At 46.5% G+C, this 24,869-nt stretch overlaps 1 protein-coding gene across 1 annotated transcript in view; it reads right to left on the bottom strand.

Annotated features, from left to right (window-relative positions):
* LOC145403991 (uncharacterized) overlaps positions 1–24,869 on the bottom strand; it is a 124,586-nt gene that overhangs the window by 33,548 nt on the left and 66,169 nt on the right. The window contains exon 2 of the mRNA XM_080275598.1: positions 5,581–5,724. Coding sequence (XP_080131724.1) covers positions 5,581–5,698 — 118 coding nt within the window. The 5' untranslated portion in view covers positions 5,699–5,724. The remainder of the gene's footprint in view (positions 1–5,580; positions 5,725–24,869) is intronic.

Below are 24,869 nucleotides of genomic sequence, written 5' to 3'. Positions count from 1 at the left end.
CTTTTTATTCCCTGCTGTTCATGCACCACTTTCTAACCTGCAATCCGATTCTTTGTAAAAAGAAAATGTATTCTTCTCCTCTTCTGATCTTCCCTCGTTCTTTGTTTTTGCTTCCTCCTTCTTCTCTTTTAGTAACTCCAGTTCCTCTTGAGTTAGGCATCTTCTTATCTATACAGTTTTGAATTCCTCTTTTTCCATAAGTTTCTTTGCATTTTTTAGTATCTCCTCCACAGTGTTTACACTCTGGGAGGTTACCTTTAGCGGCCTTGACTTATTTCTCTCATATTTCCCTAACTTTTTGTGTTTCTCTATGTCTTTATTACAGATTTCCTCTGATCTATCTATCTATTGCCACATGCCATAATCCCGTATGGGATGGCCATTTGACTCTGAGTTACTTGTTTTACAGGGAGGGGCACTAACCCTCCACCAACTCACTTGACACATATGAAGCACGCAAGGTTTGGTTATATGGTTACCACCCAGCGTTGTAAATGGTTTCTTGGTTAACAGGAAACCATTTGGCTTGTCACTCAATGTAAAGCCACCTGTAACGGAAAGAAAAGCATTAAGTAGTGACAGGAAAGATGGGAGATACTTCCCTCAATATGCTCATTACATTTGCCATCTCCTTTTTGTCTTTCGAGATCACTATAGATTTGTTGATATCTGCTGAATCTCTGACCAAATTAGGACTGTTTTGGATTATTCTTTTCACTTCCTTTTTAATGCTTTTTTCTTCCATCCTTGTTTCAAAGCCATTCTTTATTTTCACCATTTCAGCATAAGTGGTTTCCACATCATTTTTGTAGCTTTGCACCGCTTCATTCACCTGTGTTATCTTCTCCTCAGTATCACTGCTCTGATCTATCAGATTGCTTACTTGCCTAATTGTCTCTGTATCATTTTTTAACTCTTCCATAATACTCTCGTGGTTGACTACTGTAATTGCCATTTCACTAATTTTCCTTCCAAGTGAACCCACTTGTGTATGTGTGTGTGTGTTCTTACCTAATTGTATCTTTAAAGGAATGAGTCAAGCTCGTACTGTCCCATGTCTTAAACCATATTTATCATACATATCCTTAAATTTGTGAATTGTTTTGGCACACACTATTTCATTCGGTGGTGCATTCCACTGATCAATTGCTCTGTTTGGGAAACTGAATTTCCTTACGTCTTTATCACCTCTCTTCTTATGCAGTTTTTTGCAGTGTACTCTTGCTGATGCTTCCGAATATGTTAAGTAATCATTTATATCTATTTTTTCTTCCCTGATGTGCATTTATATAGCATTATCATGTCACCTCTTTTCCTTCTCTCCTGTAGTGTTGGTAGATTCAGTTTATTTAGCCTTTTTTCGTAGCTTAGATCCCTTAAGCTTGGTATCCATCTTGTAGCGGCCCTTTGAACTTTTTCAATCTTGTCTATGTGTTTTTTGAGATGAGGACTCCAGACTACTGATGCATACTCCACAGTTGGTCTGATGAATGATGTTATTATCCTTCTTAGCATGTCTTCATTTATGTATCTGAATGCTATTCTCATATTTGCAAGCAGTGTATACATGTTCCGTACCGTCTCACTGATGTGGTCAGCCGGAGATAATCAGTTATTGATAATCACACCTAGGTCCTTCTCTTTTTCTGATGTGTGTAGGGTTTTATTTCCTAACGTATAATCCCAATCAGGTCTTTTTCCACTTTTACCAAACTTGATTACATGACACTTGTCCACATTGAATTCCATTTGCCATGTATTACTCCATTCATTAAGTTTATTTAATTCTTCTTGTAGCTCTTTACAAGAGTCTGTGTTAGTAATTCTCCTTTGTATTTTTACATCATCTGCAAACATATTTAGATAGCTTTCATTTCCAGTATTACTGTCTATATCATTTATATACACTAAAAACATGATTGGTGCCAGCACTGAGCCCTGTGGTACTTCACTTCTTTCCATGATGAGTAGTTTCCTCTTAGTACTGTTCTCATTTCTCTTTTTGTGAAAGTGGACTTTCTGACCACTACTCGGTGGTAGCCAGAATTAGGATCCAAGTAAGATGGAGAAATAGAAGGGAAAGGCGAGAAGAAGGAGTAGTTGCAGGGAGAGTGGAAAGGCTACAATAGGATGAGAAAGAGGCAGAGTATAAGAGAGAAGTGGAGGAACGATTGGGCAAATATGAATTGGAGCAGATGGGGTACATGGAAGGTGTGTGCAGGATATTTACAGAAGAAATATGTGCAGCATGTGATGTGGTGTGTGGGAGGAAGAGAAGATGGAGGGGGGTGCAAGGAACAGCGTGGTGGACTGAAGAGGTGAGACAGGCTGTGGCACAAAAGAAGAAACCATACAATGAATGGATGAGAAATAGGGGCGTGGAAGAAGTTGAGAGGCGGAAGAGAGAGTTATATGTAGAAAGAAAGAGAGAGGTGAAAAGATTAGTAAGAGAGAGTAAGAAGAGAGTGGATGAGGAATTTGGAAGGAACTTGAGTGTAAAGTGGAGGGACTGTAAGAAAATGTTCTGGAAAGAGGTGAAGAGAGTAAGACAGGGTGGAAGTGAGGTTAGCAGAGGAGTGAAAGATAAAAATGGTAGATTACTAGTGGAGAAGGGAGAAAAAGTGAGCAGATGGAGAGATCACTATAAGGAATTGTTGAACATACAGGATGGAAGTAATGCGAGTTTAAGTGGCTGGGGAATGACTGGGAGAAGGAGGGAGGTGAGAAGACAGGAAGAAATCAGTAGGATAGAAGCTGTGGAAGCAATGAAGAAAGTTAAATTGGGGAAAGCCCCAGGAACTGATGGAGTGTGTGGTGAAATGCTGAAGCATTGGGGAGAGGTTGTAGTAGAATGGATGTGGAAGATGTGTAGACTGGCCTGGGAGGAAGGTAGAGTCCCGGAGGATTGGAAGTCAGGTATAATTATTCCCTTGTACGATGGGAAAGGGGAAAAAGAAGTGTGTGGTAATCACAGAGGCATTTGTCTTCTTAGTATAATAGGAAAAGTGTATGGTAGGATACTTATTGACAGAGTTAGAGAAAGAACAAAGGAATTAGTTGGAGAAGAACAGGAAGGCTTTAGGAAGGGAAGTGGTTGTGTAGATCAGATATTCATTCTTAGATTTTTAGTGGAAAAGTTTCTAGAGAAGGGAAAGAAGTTGTATGCGGCTTTCATGGATTTGGAGAAAGCATATGACAGGGTGGATAGAAAAGGATTGTGGAAAGTATTAAGAATATATGGAGTAGATGGGAAGTTGTTGAATGCTGTGAAGAGTATGTATGATGGTGCTAAGGCTGCAGTGCATGTGGATGGTGAACTAAGTGAATTTTTCTCTTTGAAGGTTGGGTTGAAACAGGGATGTGTCATGTCTCCATGGTTGTTCAATCTGTACATGGATGGGGTAATAAAAGAGGTACAAGGTAGGGTAGTGGATGCTGGAGTGGCCCTGGTGAGAGAGGACAGTGTTTGGAAACTACTGTACTGTTGTTTGCAGATGATACTGTGTTGTTGAGTGAAGACGAAGGGGAGCTGCAAGGTTTGGTGGATGAGTTTGGGAAAGTGTGTAAGAAACGGAATCTAAATGTGAATGTAGGGAAGAGTAAAGTGGTGGTCTTTGAGAGAGGTGAAGTCAGTGAATGTACAGCGAGGTTGGATGGTGAGGAATTGGAAAATGTAAGTACGTTTAAGTACCTGGGTAGTGTGATGAGTAAGGATGGAGGTTTGGAAGGTGATGTGCTTGAAAGGGTACAGCAGGGAAGAATGGCTGCTGGTTCTTCGAAAGCAGTGATAAGAAACAGAGAAGTGAGCATGGAAGTGAAAAAGTTACAACATGACAGTATTGTGATACCAACTCTAACGTGTGGAAGTGAAGTTTGGACGTTGTTGGAAAGACACACGTCAAGAGAGAGAGCAGTGGAAATGAGTTATTTAAGAGGAGCCTGTGTAGTCACATGGAGAGACAGGCTGACGAATGAGGATATAAAGGAGCATTGTGGTGTGGATGTGGATGTGATAGGAAGCGTTATGAGGAACACTCTGAGGTGGTTTGGCCATGTGGAGAGGATGGAGGGTGAAAGACTGACGAAGAGAGTGTATGTGAGTGAGGTGGAGGGGGGAAGAGGGAGGGGGAGGCCGAGGATGAGATGGAGGGATGGAGTGGAGAGGTATATGAGAGAGGGGGGTGTGAGTTGGGAGCAGGGCAGTGAAATGGCGGGGGACAGGGTGACGTGGAGGCGTTTTGTTTGTGGCCACCCCAAACGGGATTGAGGCGTCTGGCAATAGATAGATAGACAGATGAGAAAATCTTGCACTCAACAAAACAGTTTGCCTCGAATTCCTCCTTGATGGTACAGTTTCCATAAAAGTCTTTGGTGTGGTACTGTGTCAAATGCTTTCTTGAAATCTAAATAGATATTGTCCACCCATCCTTCTCTTTCCTGTATTGTGTCTGTTACTCTGCCATAGTAGCTCAACAGATTAGTAACACATGATTTTCCTTTTCTGAAACAAAACTGTCTTTCTGTTATCAGATTGTGTTCTTCTAGATGATTTACCCAGGCTTTTCTTATAAGCTTTTCTAATACTGTACCTTGCTTATAACAGTGGTCAGTGATACTGGTCGGTAGTTGAGTGGATTTTGTCTATTCCCTTTCTTGAATAAGGTGTGTGTGTGTGTGTGTGTGTGTGTGTGTGTGTGTGTGTGTGTGTGTGTGTGTGTGTGTGTGTGTGTGTGTGTGCATGTGTGTGCACATGCACATGCAAGCACACACCGCTAGCTGGCTCAGTGGTAACGTTCTCGCCTGCCATCTGGTAGACGAGAGTTTGCACCTCACTCAGATTGTGAAAAGTTTCACTTACAAAGAGGGTGGTTACTTTCCCTCTCAAGCAAGGGGATGGGAATGTGCGTGTGTGGTCACAAGCCATGACTTTTGATCGGACTATATGAGCTCTCAACTCTTCCAGGAGGGTAACAGCTGACAATCATGCCCCTATCACTTGATCCTGACCAACCCTGTGAATTACATGCATGTACCCTTCCACCAACTCACAGCACCCTCATCCATATAGAGGTATGGTACCGGTACTTCTTGTATCTCACCCTCTACCTCATCCTCAATCTCCTTCTTCCTATCTCCCTTTTCACCTCATTTGTACTCATACATACTCCCGTTGTTAATATCTCAATCTTATTTCTCTCCACAAGGCCAAATCATCTTAAAGTACTCCTCACCTCACACTTTCTGACATATCCACATCAACACCACAGTGATCTTGAACTTTCTTATTTGTTTTTTGTCTGTAATTCTTACTTAATTATATTTTACAGGATTTATTCATGCTTATTATGTTTCTTTTTACTTATTTATTATACATTTCTACAAAGTTATGAATACCACATCTCTGGAATACTCACCTTTCTTTAAAATCTGATGTTACACATCCTCGCATCTTTCACACCTCTTACATTACACCTTCTCTGACTACATCATTTTTAACTGCTGTGTGCATGGACCATATAGTCCTTGTCTCTCTTTCCACTCTGATCTCCTAAAATTAGTCAGACATAGTAGCCACATTACCTTGACAGCACAGGGTGACATCAGAGTGTTGCTCTGAAGTAAGGATATGTCCCAGTGTTCCAAGCAAATTTGTTGTGTGGTTGTTCCATCTAAGGCAGAACTTCTGGAATGTCCCCATTTTTGTCAGCTCATAGGCCCACGTCCCTGAAAAGGAACAGTTACGCAGGGTATACATATACTGTATAGTATGGAGAAGGACTGTACACTAAACCTGAACAATACCTAACAACGATATCAGCCTGTACTATAAACTGGCAAGTATATCACCAAAAAAGGGTATTGCAGTACTTTGTGCTGTTGTTGTTGTTGAGTCTGTCTGGCCAAGCAGACCCATCAACCTGCGGCAGGCAACTGCCCCTGCAGGGTAATCTCGTGCAGTGAATCGATGCTCCCTTGCAGTAGACAGCCACCTGCATGGCATAGGAAAGAGTGTAGAAGTTTGATTCCCAGATGGAGACATTTGTGTCTCTCCATCCAGTTAACAGGGGCACCAGAGCAGGTTCCATATTATCCCATTATTTGGCTGTATGGTTACCCACCAGCTGTGTAAATGGCTTCCTAAATTATAGGAAACCAATAGGCCTGTCACTCAGTGTAGAGTCATCGGAAGTGAAAGAGTAGTAGTAAAAACCGAGAGGAAGGATGGGAGAAAAAGGAAGAACAGATGGCAGACACAGAAAAAGAATGATAAGGCTGAAGGAAGAAGTAGGCAAAAATACATCAATTGAGTGGGAGATGGTTGCCACCAATTACAAAGAAAAGAAAAGTACAAGTGTTAAGGAGCAGAGTTACAAGATACAACTGAGGCTCATCTCACAGTACATGATTTTTGGGATGTGGGAAAATTGTATGTTAGGAGAATTCACGTAAGATGAACTGAATTTCTCCTAAGAAAATTAATTTGGGGCCAGACCTCTCCAGAAACTGACTTGCATCCCCACTCTATATCCAACTCCCATCCTACTCTTTCAGAAAAAAATGAAATGTGCACAATTAGACCCAACCTGGTGAATGGGTTAAAGGAAAGGCAAAAACAAAGTGCTTCACTATTGTAAATAATCAATCAAAAGTCAAGGTCACAGGGCAAACTCAAAGGTCAAAATATTTGTGTTTGTGTGAACAAAATAACTACAATTTTTTTTTTTATCTGATTTGGACCATACTTGGTGGATGTGTTGAGGGTCAGCCAAGGGGATGACCTATTTTTCTAAGAACAATGGGTCAAAAGTCAAGGTCATATGGCAAGATCAACTCAGACCAAACTTTGTGAAAATGTACAGGCTAAGGCAAGGATGTGGGAATTCAAGAGTGAGAACAGTCAAAGGAAAGGCAAAAGGTCAAGGTAACAAAGCATGGCTACTTTAGCAGTTCTGATTCAGTTTAGACTAAACCTGGCAAAAGGGCTGGGGTTAGTAAGGATGAAGAATTCTGTTTTAAGAGCAACCACTCAAAGGTCATTAGAGGGCAAGATGGAAGTTCAACCAGTGTGTGTCCTATGTAAACAAATAAATACGTTTTGATCTGATTTTAATCAAACTTGGTGAAAGGGTTGTGGCTCAGTCATGGGGTTGACCCTTTTTTTTTTTTTTAATGTTAATTCAAAGGTGAAGGTCACATGGCAAGGTCAACTTAAACGGTTTTACCTGACCTGAACTAAACTTTGTGGCAGTACTGAGGGACAAAGACGATAGGAATACAGTTTTGATAATAATCACTCAAAGGTCAGGGTCACATGTTTGACCCTATACTGTTTTGATTTTATTTGGACCAAAATTAATTGTAAGGACCCTTGAGCGACAGCCAAGAATGACGAAATTCAATTGTGCCGACATTAGATCAAAGGCCAAGGTCACTGCGAAAGGCAAACTCAAACTGGGTTGATTCAGTTTAAACCAAACTTGGTGGAAGTGTTGCTTGTCAGGCATGAATGATGTATGTAAATTTTAATAACAACTGGTCAAAGGCAAAGGTCACAAATTTGTTTGACCAACTGTAGGATGTGAGTGTTGCACTATCTGAGGGTTCCATCTTCTTAACTCTGAGATCGTGAAGGGGAAGGCAACCCCCAAGTTTTTAAGTTGTTACTGAAATAAATTATAAGTGAACAAGACAAGCAACACCTTTAATTGCTGCATCCATCCCACCCTTATACACCACCCCAACACATCCCAAGAGATGTTCTTCCTTTGGATACACCCCTCAGGTGCATCCTAGATGCACATAGAGCGCACCTCAGACACACCCCAGATGCACACCAGACACCACAAATACTTCCCACTCTTCAACCCCCCCTCCCCCCTTAATACAGCCTGAACCCCTGCAGGTACAGCAAAAATTGATGGAAAGAAAGTGTGATGCCCACAAAACTATGGACCTTGAAACTTGCCAGATGTTAGCCTTAAAAAAAGTACAGTGGCTCAGTGAGTGACAATTTGGGATGCATGCTGGCTTTGGTCATCCCTGTGGACACTGCAAAAAAGCTTGACCTCTCTGCCTCATTGGTCATTGCATGCTAATCATTTCCTATAATTATAAATGTTCTGAAACAGACCCTCTTGATGTTTGCTTACACTTTCACACCCTTAGTTTGACCCCTGAAACAATTCCCTCCACCCCTTTGTCTACTTTTTTTCCTTATTGCTCATCCAGTTTGGTACATACTGTTGAAAAATATAACGACTGATAAATATATGCAGATGGATGGATAGATAGACAGATAGATATGAACTGATAATTTGGCAGAGGGAAAGGCATACAGAGCGGAGGGAGTGAGGATAAGGTGGTAGAAAGAAGAATACAGGAGGGGTTGAGAATAAACAGGGGAAGGGAGGGGTGGAGTACAGGAGGGATGGTGTAGGGGAGGGGTGGATAAGAAGAAAGAAAGGGAGTCAATGGGTAAAGAGGGGAGACAGGAGGGGGTGAAATACCAGCAGTGGCAACTGGGGGCACCACAACATCCCCAAGAGGCAACTATGGAGGGGTTTCTAGGGTGCGCGCGCAGCCCGTTCGATATGGGCATATGTCCCATACAGCCGTGTGCCCCTATTCCACGGGGCGCACCTGGCTCAAACAGCTCAGTCCGGGTGCATTACCCTCCAGCTGAGCCAGCCCTCGCTAGGATCGGGGTGGAGCTGGGAGTTCAGTTCCAGGCAGCACCCCAGGGACGGCCTGTAGCCACACAATAAATGAGACTGCCTGTAGCCGCTCAGGAACAGCGATGGCCTGTAGCCACGCCAAAATAGTGATGGCCTGTAGCTGCGCCGAAATAGTGACGGCCTGTAGCCGCACCGAAATAGTGACGGCATGTAGCTGCGCCGAAATAGCGACGGCCTGTAGCCGCACAATAAAGTGATGGCTTGTAGCCGCTCCAGGTGCTGCCCCCTCCCCCACCTGCAGAACCAGTGACAGCCTACAGCTGCACTTAGTGTGAGAGTGGTATGCCCTCTCTCCTTCTGCACTTGCCTCGAACTGACACGGGCAAATTTTACCGAGATAGTGATACAAGCCATCACACCTTCTCTGGGAAGAGTTGTAGCACTCTCACAACTTGACAGTTTAACCCATGATGGAAACCTGGATGACACTCTAATCCAGGCCAGACGACTTGTCACCACCGCATACCCGGAGACTGATGCAGCAACCTGGGAACAGCTTATGTTTAACATACTCCTCAGGATCCTCCCCAGCTACGTCAAAGAACATTTTATAATACTTGACCCAACGGGAGACCTGGGTAAAGATATCCAACTGATGAGACGCCTCTTAGCCACCCACCCCACCCCACAACACATTGGTGCAGTCACTAAGTTCCCCACACAGAGGACGACGCCCCTTATCCATGCAATCCTTTCTAATATCATCTCCACTAACCCATGGGAATTTTCTGCCTGCAGCCACAGATGCCCTATTCACGACATCCATGAGCAGTTAAAAGCTGCCCAGTGCAGGACAACAACCCAAGGGTGCCAACAAGTCTCCTCACCACATGACGAAGGCACCAAGGACGCCGATTACTCTGAGCCTGGGGGAAGCAGAGCTCGACAAAAAAGGCGCACAGGAGGCAGAGCTCGACAGAGAAGACACCTCACACCACCCCTGCATCTCCCCATATTGGCGGGGGCCACCTCACAAAAACATCACCCCCACAGTCTATGATGGGGAAACGGAACACCTCATTTTACTCTCCCCCTGCTATATCTTCTGTTTTACCCTCTCCTATTCCTAACCTTCCTGCTCCCCCACACACCACTTTCTCCATTACCATTGCCTCCTCCCGTCTAGTTCTTCCTCAACACAAAGCCTACCTCCACCTTAACAGGCCCCCCAGAACCCATACCTTATCCTCCCCTAACCCACCTCCTGAAACCATCTCCTCCTGCCTACTGCCTCCCACCTGTCACCCCTCACCACCCACCTTACACGCCACCTCCTGGCCATGCCACAACCACTCTCAGACCCAGCACGCTGCACCACCACTCACCTTCCCCACCAACACGACTAACTCAAATGCTTGCCCTGTCATGCCCTCCTCCTCCTCCTCACCCTCACCCACCTCCCTTTCCATGGTCACCTCCCCCACCCCATCCTCAACCTAACCATCCCCATGGACCCCCAGCTCATCCCCAACGGCCTCACCGGACGCCTCACCGCCCGCCACAACGTCACCACCGCAGGCCCAACCACACAACCAAGAGATTCCCCACAAACCCACGGCCACCTCACCACGCCTCCAACGCTACACACCACCCACCACACTCCACACCTCAGCTCCTGCCAGCCCACCACTGCCGCCAATACAACCACCCGAGCTGGGGGCCCTAAATCCACCTCCAACCACTCCACCACGTTTCCAGCACTGCACACCACCCGCCACCACCCCCACACCCGAACCGTCTCCTCGCTCCACACCCACTGCCCACTCCATACCACGAGCACAGCCCCCTGCTATCACCCATGCCACCCCATCACCAAACACCTGGACGGCACCACAAGACCGCACTCCTCCCTCACCACCCACACCCACCCTCTTTGACTGTCTCCCACACCCACCGGCCAGATACTCCACCACACCCTCCCCTACTCCCCAAACCTCGCCTCCACCACCAGATCAACTAACCCCCACCCCCAATACAACCCCATCACCCTCATGCTACATCAGGCCCAATGGAAATATCCACCTGCCCCTATCCTCGGCATAAAACCTCCACCCCTTCACCAGTCGCCAGCCTTCAGCTGAGGTCCTCTGAACACCGACCATCTCCAGCCATGAGGATACGACGCGCCACCTGGGCCCCGACCTACAGCAGGAAACAGCGTGTCCATGGGCCCCATCACCTCATTCAACTCCTCCGCACAGCATCCCAAGCCTCCACCCTCTACATCACCTGCATCCCTCACCACGAACAAAACCTGACTACCACGCAATGGACCGCCCTCCTCCAGCAGCTGACTCCAGCCCACAGCACCAACACCACCAAGCCTTACTACCTCCAGCCACGGGGACGTGACTTTTCCCACCAAGACGGTGGTGAAATACCAGTTGTGGCAACTGGGGGCACCACAACACCCCCAGGAGGCAACTATGGAGGGGTTTCTAGGGCACGCGCACAGCCCCTGCGATATGGGCATATGTACCATACGGCCGCGCGCCCCTATTCCACAGAGCGCACCTGGCTCAAACATCTCAGTCCGGGTGCATTACCCTCCACCTGAGCCAGCCCTTGGCAGGATCGGAGTGGAGCTGAGAATTCAGTTCCAGGCAGCCTCCCAGTGACGGCCTGTAGCTGCACAATAATCGAGATGGCCTGTAGCCGTGCCAAAATAGTGACGGCCTGTAGTCGCGCCCAAAAGGAAACGGCCTGTAGTCGCGCCCAAAAGGAGACGGCCTGTAGCCGCTCCAGGTGCTGCTCCTCCACCCCTGCAGAACCAGTGACGGCCTGCAGCCACACCTGGGGAGAAAGTGGTACGCCCCCTCTCCTTCTGCAGTTGCCTCAAGGGGAACGACACTGGTGACGGCTGGTAGCCACACCAGTAGGCAGGTGGCGGCCCATAGCTGCTCCCCACCTACACGTTGCCCCTCATACGGGACTTCACTGATGGCCTGCAGCCGTGCCCGTGGACAGGTGATGGCCTGTAGCCGCACTTCGCCCATGGTCTCGTCAGGAAGACGGGCCCTGGTGATGGCTGGTAGCCGCACCGACAGGAAAGGGATGGCTGGTAGCCGCACCGACAGGAAAGGGACGGCCGGTAGCCACACCGACAGGAAAGGGACAGCCTGTAGCCGCCCTCCTCCTGTTGCCCACGGGACCTCGGCGACGGCCTGTAGCCGCGCCAGGGAGAGATGCCTAAAAGGGCAACCCTTGCTCAGCCCACCCCTCCAGTGGCAGAGCGTTTCGCGCCTCCACCTCCCCCAGACCGAGGCAGCCCCTAGAAAGAGAACCTCTGCCTAAAGGACTGGTGGAGAGGCCCTTTATTGTCCCCAGGAATGTACACCATCCAGCTGGCACCAGAGAGAGCAGAACCTAATGGACTCCTGCCGGAGACAATGCCGCATTAAGACCCTGATGGTGGAGTGACGGAAGAGACCACAGTCGACGGACCCACGACAGCACCCCCAGTACCCTGGGGTGTGACCTCTCCAGTCCCAGGCGACGGCGATGCCCTTCCCAAACCAGCTGCAGACAGGAGCGCCTACAGGAGTTGTTCGGCGCCAGCCCAAGGGGCCAGACTCCCATACCCAGTCCCACCAGTGAGGGGCCGTTAACCACGCCTGACTCCAGTCCACAACGGGCAACAATGCGCCTGTGGGTAGTCCCATGGCCTTTGGCAGAAAGTACACCTGAAGGGACTCCGCCAACACCTGGCTGACACCTGCGAGTTCCTGGGCCTCCTCTGCCCGGCCCGAGCCCTCGACCCTCTCCCACCAAACAGTGACTGCTCCATGAGGACTGAATATAGTGTCTGTGAAGATAGTGAGTGATGAAGGCAGTGTTCGAATCATAACTCCATGGACAGTGCATACCTGCCTATTTACAGTGTCAGAAATAATACTCTACCACTACTTAGTGTAAAACAGGACACTAGCACCAAGACTGTGAGATATACGCAGCCCTAGACTCAAATTGTGTGCAACCTCAACTTAATTATTTTACAGTGTCTGTCCTATATCCTCGTGACTGAAAGTATCCTGCGAGATACGTATATCTGCCAGTCTGAGTCCTGTCTAACACCCCCTGACATGGTAAAGAATACTATGTGTTTCTGTTGATATTGTACTGAAGAATATAGTAATATACATGTAAGGTAGTTGCCCAGAATTTTTATGCCCTGTTCCTCTTGTGGTGTATCCTAGCTCTGGTCTAGATAAAGAACCTGGCTATATCATAGGTGTTCCTAGGACGGGAAGCTGACCCAAAAACACCTAGCATAACAGGAGGGCATGAATGGGGAGGGTGGGGGTGGTTGGATGAGTGGGGAGAAAAGGGAAAGGATAGGAAAAAAATGGAGGCGGAGGTGCCCTCGATGGGGTTAAGGGAATACAGAGGAGGTTAAGGTTGTGGAAAAAGGGTAAAGGGTTGGGAGGGCAATTTGGGGTAAGGAGAAGGTATGGTGTTGTGAGAAGGTATGGAAGGGGTAAGAAGTTGTGAGGGGGTAATGAGATAGGGAGGGGGTATGGGGGAGGAAAGGGGAGCAAAGAGGTGGTAAAGAATAGGGAGTACAAATGAGAGCAAACAGCAACAGAACTGTTGGTCCTTTTGCAGCTGTTTGGTATTGGTAAGGTTATAACCAACAAAACTATCAGTTAATGTTAAGAATAGCAAAAAACAGGAAGGCCCTCCCCTACCCACCAAGCTTTTCAGCCAAAGCTGGCAGGAAATAGTTAGAAGGACCACCATGCAGCATAGAATGGCTGTCACAGAAATTTCACAGGAAGGAGGGAATGGAAATATTATTCTACAATATCTACCTGAAAAGGAAAGTAACATTACAATATGAGTGAACATACTTAGCTGGGGGATAGAAGACAGATACTTATCCAAGGGACTTTTAAAGGTTAGTATTGTATCACAGTTTACTACATTGGAGGGTAGTCTGTTCCTTATACAGTAATCCCCGTACTATCCGGATGCTCACTTTCCAGACACTCCATTTATCGGACATTCTGGGCCTGGACCTTCGGAACCCAAAAATGGCCAAAAAAAGAAAAAAATCCCCCCAAAATCCGAGTTTTGTCCCACCCGTAATTTGAAATTGCCGCACTTACACCACGGGCCCTTAATCCTTTCCTTCCTTCCCTCTCCCCTGTCAGGGTTGCCATTTGGTATTTTTCATTACCAAATGTGGGTCAATTTGGTAATGAAAATTTTTTGCAATAATGAATCAGAAAAAATGGGAGAAATGGAGTTCCCCCGAGCTAAGCCCTGTATTGGACTATATAGCCCCGCTAGGGTTACAGGAGGAAGCTACCCCTCCTGGCACGGCAGCCCGGGTGAGGCTCGAACTTGCAATCCCCCGATTACAAGTCCAGCGCGCTACTACTGTGCTACCGCGCCCCCCGGTAATGAATCAGAATAACGCATTACCAAACGGATATTTCACATGTATGAGGATACACGGGATGGAGATGGTGGATTGTTTGCTCTCTCTGATTAATTTGCTTGCCTACATAGCGTAAAAATAATCAACATGCTGTTAATCATAAGGAGAGTGATTACATGTATTTCCACTTTATACAGTATATAATTAGTGAAGAATAAATGCTAGCTTTGCAAATTTGGTAATGAAGAGTTAAATTTGGTAATGAAAATTGAGGAGTTTGGTAATGTGGCCGTTGCAATCTGGCAACTCTGTTTCCCCGTCACCAACACTCCCAACAGTTACAGCCTAACTTCGATCGCAGGTAGATGCTTATCGTAGTGGATGACACATGTGCTCGTTTTTTGTGAATAAACAGTGAATAAACTGCAATACCTCGCCACTAGACCACATGGGAATTTAAAGTGTTGTGCAGTGTTAAGAAATTAGAATTTAGAGTGCAAAGGATTAGCTGTGGAGTGGAAATTGGCGGTTGAAATTGGCGTGGTGCAATTAAGAACAATGTGCAGCATTAGACAATTATAACTCACAGTGCAAAGAATTAAGTGCAGCACAACACAGGATTACTGTACGTGCTTCAAGAGCATTTTCACCGCAAAGCCTTAGAGAAGACGGCCACAGACGTGCTGGTAGTACCCTGGCTGAGGTACAGTCACTTCTAATTCCTCATTCTTTGGTTCCTCTTCATTTATATCATGCTTTATGTCCATTATTGGTGTGAAAAGGGTCTTAAATAGGTTTAAATAGGTGCTATGCATGTCCAGTAGGGAGTTGTATAGGTGTTTTTCTGAGTCAGGCTAGGTTAGGGAACATAAGTACAAGTCCAGGAGGCTGGGGGCCCACTATCCGGACTGGACCACTTTCCGGACATGCCTTTGGCTCTATTACATCGGATAGTGGAGGGATTACTTTACAACTGCTAAAGAAGTGCTTAGCTTCATGTGACTGAAATAATTTGCTGAAAATTTTATGCCCATTGCCTCTTGCGTAATCTGAGCGATCAACTGTGAAATATTTATCAATTCCCATAATACTGTATCCTTTGAATATTTTGAATACGCGAAATAAATTTCCTCGTAACCTGCGTCTAGTTAAGGAAAAGAGATTCAGGGCTTCTAAAGCTCTTTGTATGGTTTATTTCTCAATCTTCGTATCATCTCTGTAGTCACCCTTTGTTGTACTGTCTCAAGTTTCTCTACCTCTTTTCCAAGGAGACTCTATATCTTATCTGTAATAAGGAATCCAGAACTGGACACAATACTTTAAGCGAGCACGTGACGTGAGCAAACAGAGTGAAGCTATGTTTACATTCGGCTGAGAAATGAACAGCTAGACACGACCCAGCCTGACTCGGCTCGACATGACACGACCCGACCACGATGGTTTTCAGAGGATAATAACTTTTCAACTATGTGAGAGAGATGAGATTCTTTCATCAGGTAGTAGATGCATTCAATAAATTTTGTTCTTAGCTATGTCTTTATTCACTGGACAAAGGAAACCCCTTGGAAACCCAGCTTTCCAAGGGAATGTATGGACCACGGGCTTCGACTGACATGCTCCACTATGAAATCAAATTTTAAAAGATTCCTGTTATAACACTGTTCTTGAAATACCCGTGCGGCAGGGAGAGCCGGACACCACCGCCCCAGGAGGAGAGTACGGGGGGGCAATACCCATCCCACAAGGAGATGACAGGGAGGCTGGCCCACCTGTCACATCTTCCAGGCAAGAGTGTCCTATCTCCCTCACACCCCGACGCCCTTCTTCTCCGCAACCAGACCACTCGGCAGCATGCATGAAAAGCATACTACACTCCAGCATAGGGAACGCTCGCCAGAATCGGGGTGGGACTTGCAGTGACAAGTTCCTAAGCAGACCCTCGGATGCCGAGTCCCCTGGACTGGCCTCCTTCTTAACAAAGGACTCAAGAGGAGCCTCAAGGGCTGCTATCCCCCACAAGGAGCAGCAGACGAGACATCACCATCTACTATTGCTGTCTCCAGGACAGGAGTCCCAGACCCAAAGGCCGGAGAGCAGCCTTCGTAAGAGCTGTGGCCGTAGCTGGGCGTATCCATCAGGCACCTTCTCCCTGCTTCCAGAACAAGGGCCGAAGAGCAGCTTCCATCGGAGCTGCGGCCGTAGCCGGGCATATCCATCGGGAGCCTTCTCCCCACCTCTAAAACACGGGCTGGAGAGCAGCCTCCATCGGAGCTGTGGCTGTGGTCGACCATATCCATCAGGCGCCTTCTCCCCACCCCCAAGACAACGGCCGGAGAGCTGCCTCCGTTGGAGCTGTGGCCATAGCCAGGTGTATCCATTGAGCGCCTTCTTCCTGCCGTCAGAACAACGGCTGGAGTGCAGCCTCCTTCAGAGTTGTGGCAGTAGCCGGGCGTATCCACTGGGTGCCTACTCCCCGCCGTCAGGGTTTGTGGAGTCTGGAAAGTCGGCCCCCGGCTGCTCTCCCTTAGTCCATCTCCAGGCTCTGGTAGAGGAAGGCGCCTCCCGCCCCGACTACCCCTCCAGTGGCGAAGTGAGGTGTCCCTCTTCCTGCCCCTCTACACATAAGGGCAACTCCTGTCTCATTTCAGAGACCCCACCAGAGGCCGGAGCAGGTGTGATGTCCCCGAGAGCTGGTGTCCTGTCCCTGCAGCCCCCGGTGTTGTCGGACTCCCCCAGGACGAGAGGCTGCAGCTCACCCCTGTCGGCCTCCTCCCAACAGCGAGACCACAGCCTCTCCCAGACGGCCGCCCTAGCAGGACGCCGTAGCGGCTTGCCGAGGGCGCCACCCTCTCCACACCCGACCCCAGCCCCGGGCCTCCCCCAATCCTCTCCCAGGACCCGACTATGACTAAGAGCCAGCGCCGAGCAACGCATCTTCTGGCCCTCTTCGGCCCTAGCCCCGAGAACCTGACCTCCTGCCGGGCCATAGCAGCTAGGGAGCTGCCCATCACACCAACCGCCTACTCCTCGAGGATTTGTGGCGACCCTGCGGACCACCCACCACCTGTACTACTCACTAGGCGACCCACTTCCCACACTGGGCCGACACCTGAAGCTCCCGGCATAGGCCCTCCCATCCTGTGGGCCCTGTCCTCCCCTCCGCCAGAACTGTGAGTAATAGACCTTCTGTTCATGTATCCCTGAATCCTTCCCCAGTGTATTGGCCCCCACAGAGGCCCTCTCCCTGTCCCCTGAGCCACAGTGAAGCCCCTTCAACCCTCCCCAGTGTGCCAGAGTGAACTCTATTACTCGTGCAGAGTGCTCAACACCGACATATGGGTCGGTTTCCCTACAGTGACAGCCCCTCCCCAGTGTCACCACCCCCCTCACAGAACAACAGACGTCAATGTGATCCTCCCCAGTGTTCACGCTCCCCCCCTTCCCCATCCCCTAAGTGCATATACCCTCCCTAGACTCACCATTCCCCCCCCCCACTGACGTGTAAAACAGTGTATATACTCGTCCCCTGTGTCGCGTATACAGATCAAGGTTAGGTAGGGTATCATCCATGTCACGCAGATCCATCACATTATCTAGGAGCTCGTACCTGTCATGCAGATACCTAGACTTAAGGGTTAGGATATATAATTGTCCCAAGTGATACGCGCCCGTCGTATTCAGTGCCGGACATTATATAATCTCGCCCCTGTAACGTGAGCATAGACTAAGATTAGCTAGAGCCTCGTACCTGTCATGCGGATACATTATATTAGCTAGGATCTCATACCTGTCACGTGGATGCCTAGATTTAAGGATTTGGCTATATATTGTCGTATGTGTCATGTTGGATACACTGTGCTCTGTCTGACGTATCTGTGAAATACTGCCTGTGACACTGCATCAGGAAGGTGTAACTCCGTGTAAAGGTCAGACATGCCGAGCTATGTTGAGAGCGATTATTGTGCCTGTTATTCTGTCACTGTAACTCCTCTGTTTTGATCATAGAACCGTATGTGTACGTGTCTCATGATAATATATTAGTGTGCCTTTTGACCCATGGTGTTTGTGTTTTCCCTCCTTGCTGATACTGACCCGGTCAGGAATGAAGAACCCAGAACCGCACTATGTCTGGAACCGAGAAGTGGGACCGAGAACACGCTGCATAACAGTTTTTTTTAATGAATTCTAAAAATTAGATATCAGAGAGTAGACTGCAGTGCCAGTTGAGCAGGGTAGTACAGTACACCCAAGGCAGATGGAAAGCTGATGACAGGGAGAGCAGGAGCTCCTGTTTCATCAGCCCCTGGGACTAGTTCCTGACCATCCCCCTTTAGTGAACTTTTTCAGTGTTTCAGTAACACAGAGAGAAGGCCAGCATGCTTTCCAATACAGGTTTCTCTAACTGTCAACTCCAAGCTACGTGCACATTACACACTACACTACCTTTTCAAAAAAAAAAAAAAAAAAAAAAAAAAAAAAAAAAAAAAAAAATCGTAGTCCCCAAGGGGGGGAGGGACCATAAATGCCCCCACCATCTGCCCCTCTCCTGGTGACGATTCAATGAGCTGCCTGGAACCACTGTCTAACTAACTTCTTCATTTCTGTACATTTGCAGTCTTTCCTCAATTTTCTCTCTGTTGAGCACCATCTCTCCTCCTCTAAACCTCAACTTCTCTTATTAACTGAGATCCGCTGTCTGAGGCAACTGACAGCAAATGCTTTTCTGTATCCTCCTACTTTCTCTATACTCATTTCAAAGCCAAAGGTGGCTGTTGTGTATATGTACGCAACGACTTATCTTGCTCTCATGTTTCTGACCTTGATTCTCCAGAATTGTCTACTCTCTGGCTTCAGCTTTCCTGTGGCTGTTGTGTATATGTATGCAATGACTTATCTTGCTCTCGAGTTTCTGAACTTGATTCTTCTGAACTGTCTACTCTCTGGCTTCAGCTTTCCTGTCACTCTCTGACTACATATATCTTTGCTGTTTACTTATCCCCTGATTCTACTAACTATGAAAAATTCTTCGGTTATTTTACTTCTACAATGGAACACATCCTCTCCGTTTCTCCTTTCTCTGGAATCTTCATTCTAGGAGATTTCAATGTTCACCACCACCTTTGGCTCTCCTCTCCTTTCACTGATCCACCTGGTGAACAAGCCTACATCTTTTCTATCCTTAATGACCTAGTGCAGCTTTTACAGCACCCAACCCATATTCCTGACTGCCTTGGAGAGTTCCAACATACTTGACCTCTTCTTTATAACTAATCCTTCTGCTTACACTATTAATCTTTTCTCTCCGTTGGACTCCTCTGATCACAATCTTATTACCTTAACCTGTCCTATCACTCCAGTACAGCCTGTGGACCCCTCAAAGAAACGTCAGTTGTGGCACGTTGGAGCTGCTGCTTGGGAGGCCCTCAGGCAGTACTTCTTTTATTTCCTTGGAATGATTATTGTTTCCTTGACCGGAAGCCATATGAGTGTACCTCGCGCATTATGGAGTATATTCTCTCGGGCAAGGAAGCATACATTCCTTTCTCATGTCCTTTCACTAATGCAAGAATGCCTCAGTTTAATCACACTTGTTCTAATGCTGTCTACGAGTCGGAGATGGCCTATAAAAGGTACCAGAGCCAACACACCCCTGAATCATATCTTTTTCATGTTTCTGCCTGGAATATTGCTAAGTCTGCTCTTTGCTCTGCAAAAAATAATTTCATCCATACTAAATACTTTCAATTCTCCAACTCGAATTCTTCCCGCTCCTTCTGGCATCTTGCCAAAACTCTTTCTAACAACTTTACCTCATCATCCTTCCCTCCTCTTTCCTACTCTGATGGCTCTGTACCTATTTCCTCTACTGATAAACCAGATCTTTTTGCTCAGACGTTCTCCTCCAATTCCATCTTAGATGATTCCGGTGCTGTTCCTCCATCACTTCCCCCCCCCCCTCTGACTTCCTCATGGCTGACATTGAAATTTCTTCAGCTGATGTATTTTCTGTCATCACTTGCCTCAATACTAACATGGTATATGGGCCTGATGCGGTCACTCCTGTTGTCCTCAAGAACTGTGCTTCTGTACTTACACACTGCCTAGTTAAACTCTTTTGCCTTTGTCTATCAATTTGTACCTTTCCTTCTTGCCGGAAATTTGCACTCAATCAGCCAGTCCCAAAGAAGGGTGACCATTCCCAACCCTCTAACCATTGCCCAACTGCTTTAACATCCTGTCTCAAAAGTTTTTGAGTCTATTCTTTACAGAAAAATTTTAAAGCATCTTTCCTATCACAACTTTCTGATCATCAGTATGGGTTACACGAGGGATGCTCCGCTGGTGATCTTCTCATCTACCTTTCAGCCTCCTGGTCATCTTCCTTTCGGGACTTTAGTGAAAGCTTTGCCATTGCATTTGACACCTCAAAAGCTTTCGATCAAGTCTGGAATAAATCTTTAATTTCCAAACTGCCCTCTTACGGTTTCCATCCTTCTATCTGTGCCTTCATCTAGAGCTTCCTTTCTGGTCGTTCTATAGCTCCTATTGTAGATGGCCACCATTCTTCTCCTAGATCTGTCAAAAGTGGTGTTCCTCAGGGCTCTGTCCTATCACTAACTCTCTTCCTTTTATTTATCAATGACCTTTTAAGCTGTACATCTAACCCTATCCACTCGTACGCTGAGGATTCTACCCTTCACCTTTCCATTCGGTTCCTGCAATGTCCATCTCAGCAGTTACTTCAATAAACAAGGGATGAGGCAATGACACACCTAATGTCTGATCTGGCACATACCTCTGACTGGGATAAAAATAATCTTGTTGTTTTTAACCCCTAAATCTTGCCAAAAAGGACATAACGGCGGATCGTCGCGTTTGCGATTCGAGTTAATTTTGAATAAACGCGGGCAAGGATGTTCCAGCTGGTATTGTCTATCAGTACCACCACCACCACCCTTTAGCTACAATTAGCATACTTTACCTTTGTACTACTGACCTCCGTTGTTGCCAAGTATCGCGTTTTTTCCCCCCTCCCCCCCCACCACGGCCCGGCCAGCCTAGCTGATACATGGCAGCGCTCTGACTGCTCAGAACTGTAAATCTGTGCTCTCCTCTCACAAGCAGTTTAGCTAATAGGAAACGCTTGTTTCCCCAGTTGTCACACTAGCTTTTTTTCGCACGGTTTGCCCCTGTTTAGCGTCAGTTTACCGCAGGCTTTCAAAGTGACATTATGGCGAGTTCTAGCTCTTCTGAGTCTGTGCGAGCGGCCGACAGGAATGAGAATAAAGTGACGGGCGTAAGGCAGAATAAAAAGCGCGCTGCGGTGATCTTTTGGGAAGTAATATGATTGAAAATAATGTAGTATACGTGTTTTTAGCTGTGAAAATGGAAATGTTTGTTGAGTGACAGGAAGACCGCCGCTGCGATGCATGTCAGCTGTACACTTCGTTGATTTTAGCCTTATTTTCAGTGCTTATTGTACAAATACGGATTCCAAACTACCTGTACGTTGTAGTATAAAGTTTACTGTGACACAATGAGGCTGTGGTAGAGGGGAAACCGGGTTGCTGGAGGTGTGAAAGTGAAGATTTTGTTACCCAACTTTGCAAGTCTCCACAAGTCCTTGGGTAGTCCACGAAGGCTCAACACCTATCTCTGGAGAAAGCTGAATGTACTATCTGCCATACCAAGTATGTTCTAGGGTTAATCTCTGATTTTTGGCTAATATTTTCCTACAGGTACTCAGACCGCGATCGAACCCCGCCACCCGGGGGGGGGTCGGCTGTCCATTGTCTGCGCATTTGGGGTTAATGCATCAAAGACTCAGTTCTTACACCTATCAACTCGACAAAATCTCCCACAGGAGCACCCACTAACATTTAATAATATCCAGCTCAATCCTACATCATCCTTAACCCTTTAACCGCGGGTATTGTTTTGGTCTGACTGTCCTCTCCCGCGGGGGTTTCAGCCAAATGTAAACAAACCTTTAAACCTTAATAACTCTGCACAGAATAAAGCTAGAGAAAAAAATAAGGTACCATTAGAAAGTACTAACCTTCAGCTTTCCACTGATGTAGGTTTCATGACTTTGTTGACTTTCACAGAACAGGCAGAGCCGTTAGAAGTGAGGGGTGTAAAATCACTATTTTACGCCCCACACCAGTACCAAATGCCAACCACTCTCTCATAATAGTAATATAAACATATATGAACACTGTACATACGATAAACACCCACTCTGTGTTCACTGAGGTAGGTAAAAAGCACTTCACTGCGGCTGCGCCTCACTTCACTGCGGCGTCACCAGCTCACTGACGTTTCAGGCGATCTATTCATTATTTCTAACTTCTAATATTATTTTACATATAATCTGGGCAATATACATTATATTTACACTGCACTTATTACTATATTGCGTCACTGTCGCACCACAGAATTACACAAGTGCCGCAGAATTACACAAGTGCCGCAGATTCTCTTATTACAATATCACTTATTATACTGGCCAATATTTACATTTTTTTCTAGGCAAAATATCCCTTATTACTACATTATCCATTATACAATTATTGGTAAAGCACGTCACTGTCGCATCACTGTATATCACTGTCACTTTCAGTAACTCTGCACAGAATAAATCTAGAGCGAAAAATAAGTTACCATTAGAAAGTACTAACCTTCGGCTTTGCAATGATGTAGGTTTCATGATTTCGTTGACTATCACTGCATGGGCAGTGCCATAAGAAGTGAACGATCTAAAATCACTATTTTTCGCTCACACACCATTACCTTCGCTCATACACCATTATCAAATGCCAACCTCCTTCTGATAACACTATAAACATATATGAACACTGCACATACGATAAACACCCACTCTGTGTTCACTGAGGCAGGTAAAAGGCACTGTCATTACCCGCACTTCACTGCCACATCAGCGGTGTTGTAATCACTATTTTTTGCTCACACACCATTACCAAATGCCAACCTCATTCTGATAATAATACTATAAACATATATGAACACTGCACATACGATGAACACCCACTCTGTGTTCACTGAGGCAGGTAAAAGGCACTGTAATTGCCCGCACTTCACTGCCATATCAGCGGTGTTGTAATCACTATTTTTCGCTCACACACCAATACCAAATGCCAACCTCATTCTGATAATAATACTATAAACATATATGAACACTGCACATACGATAAACACCCACTCTGTGTTCACTGAGGCAGGTAAAAGGCACTGTAATTGCCTGCACTTCACTTCCACATCAGCAGTGTTGTCGCTCACACAGCTGGACAGATACTGATGCGTGTTTGGTCCAGGGTGGGGTGGGGGGCCCAGGGGGTGGGAGGTGGGGCCCCAGGGGGGGGAGGAGGGAGGTGAGGGTCGGCTGGAGTGAAAGAACTTAAATAGCTACTCTCCCTTGAAACAATTGGCGCATGGAAAAAACGCGGGGTATTCAAAATATTCACAAACATTCGAGAATGACACCCGCGGTTTGGTCCAGTTTTTGCAATGTCATTCTGGAATGACACCCGCGGTTAAAGGGTTAAACATACTTGGGGTTTTACTCTCTCGGGACGTATCTTGGAAAGATCATATTACAGTACCCTCACGTCCAGCACGGTAATATTGTCATGCGTGGGTCACGTGTTGGACCAAAAACGTGTTGGATTAACAATAGAGCTTATGGGGAAAAATGAATTATGTCAGCAACCCTCGGAAAAATCACCCTAAATACCTACCATATACTTATACATATATTGGTACTATTGTAATTATAATAAATGATACTGTGCTATGAATGATAACTAACCTTTTAGGATAGTGTTGGTGGGCTTGCTGGGAATGGAAGGTGGTATCCAAGGCTGTAGTTAGTCCTACTGGGTCCTCGGAGGATGGCTGCTGGCATCACTAGCGGGTAAAAGCTGTTGCTCCTCCTCAACCTCCCTCATAAATCCTTCGAAATCACACTCAGAATCACTATCTTCGTCCATTAATCCTCGCCAAAGTGCATGCTTCTCACGCTGTTGCCAGAGCCCTGTCTTGTGACTGTGGAAAGTGATCGCTGTCGCTGACTCGGTAGAGAATAAGGAGAAGCAACTTTGTTTATAAACTGGTACGCACGCCGATGAGAAGGGTTTCAAAACGATTGATATTTATCCTAAAATATTAATATGTATTCAGTGTCAGGCTAAATGTTCAATGCTGTAGTACGATACATTCTCTGTCGAGTCGCCTGGGTTTTGGTCACACTGTTTTCCCCATCGTATGCTTGGCAGGAATCCATCCAGATGAATTCCAAATGCCCGTGGTATCGTCGGCAATTTTACCACGTTACCATTCCGATTTACCATCGTATCCTCGGCAAACCTGGTATGAAGTGCCGTGTGATAGCCTTCGGCTGCCAGGATCTTGTCTTAAGTTTTTTATTATGATCACGTTGGCTTCATTCATGTCGTAGGCCTTGGCAATGTTAACTTTCCTCTCCCCTTTCTTCTTCCTCTCGATGCTTTCTAGCTTGGTGGCCTGAGGGAGGTGCTGACGCTTCTTGGGGTTCTCAGAAGGCTTCCTTGGCATCGTGAGCAGGGTAAAATGCAGTAACAAGGGCAGAAAATGCAGCAAGAAAAAAGCACCTTCCAATGCAATTATGCGACTGAGTGGCTCTGTGGTGGGAGAAATGTAAACAAAACATCACGTGACACCAGAAGCGTTTTTAATTGGGCGGCATCACGATC

This window comes from Coenobita brevimanus, chromosome 62, assembly GCF_032717465.1.
Source record: "Coenobita brevimanus isolate Jiangsu-jjx chromosome 62, ASM3271746v2, whole genome shotgun sequence".
NCBI classification, from domain to species: domain Eukaryota; kingdom Metazoa; phylum Arthropoda; class Malacostraca; order Decapoda; family Coenobitidae; genus Coenobita; species Coenobita brevimanus.
Note: the sequence above shows the minus strand (reverse complement) of the source record. Positions and strands in the feature narration are given on the sequence as shown.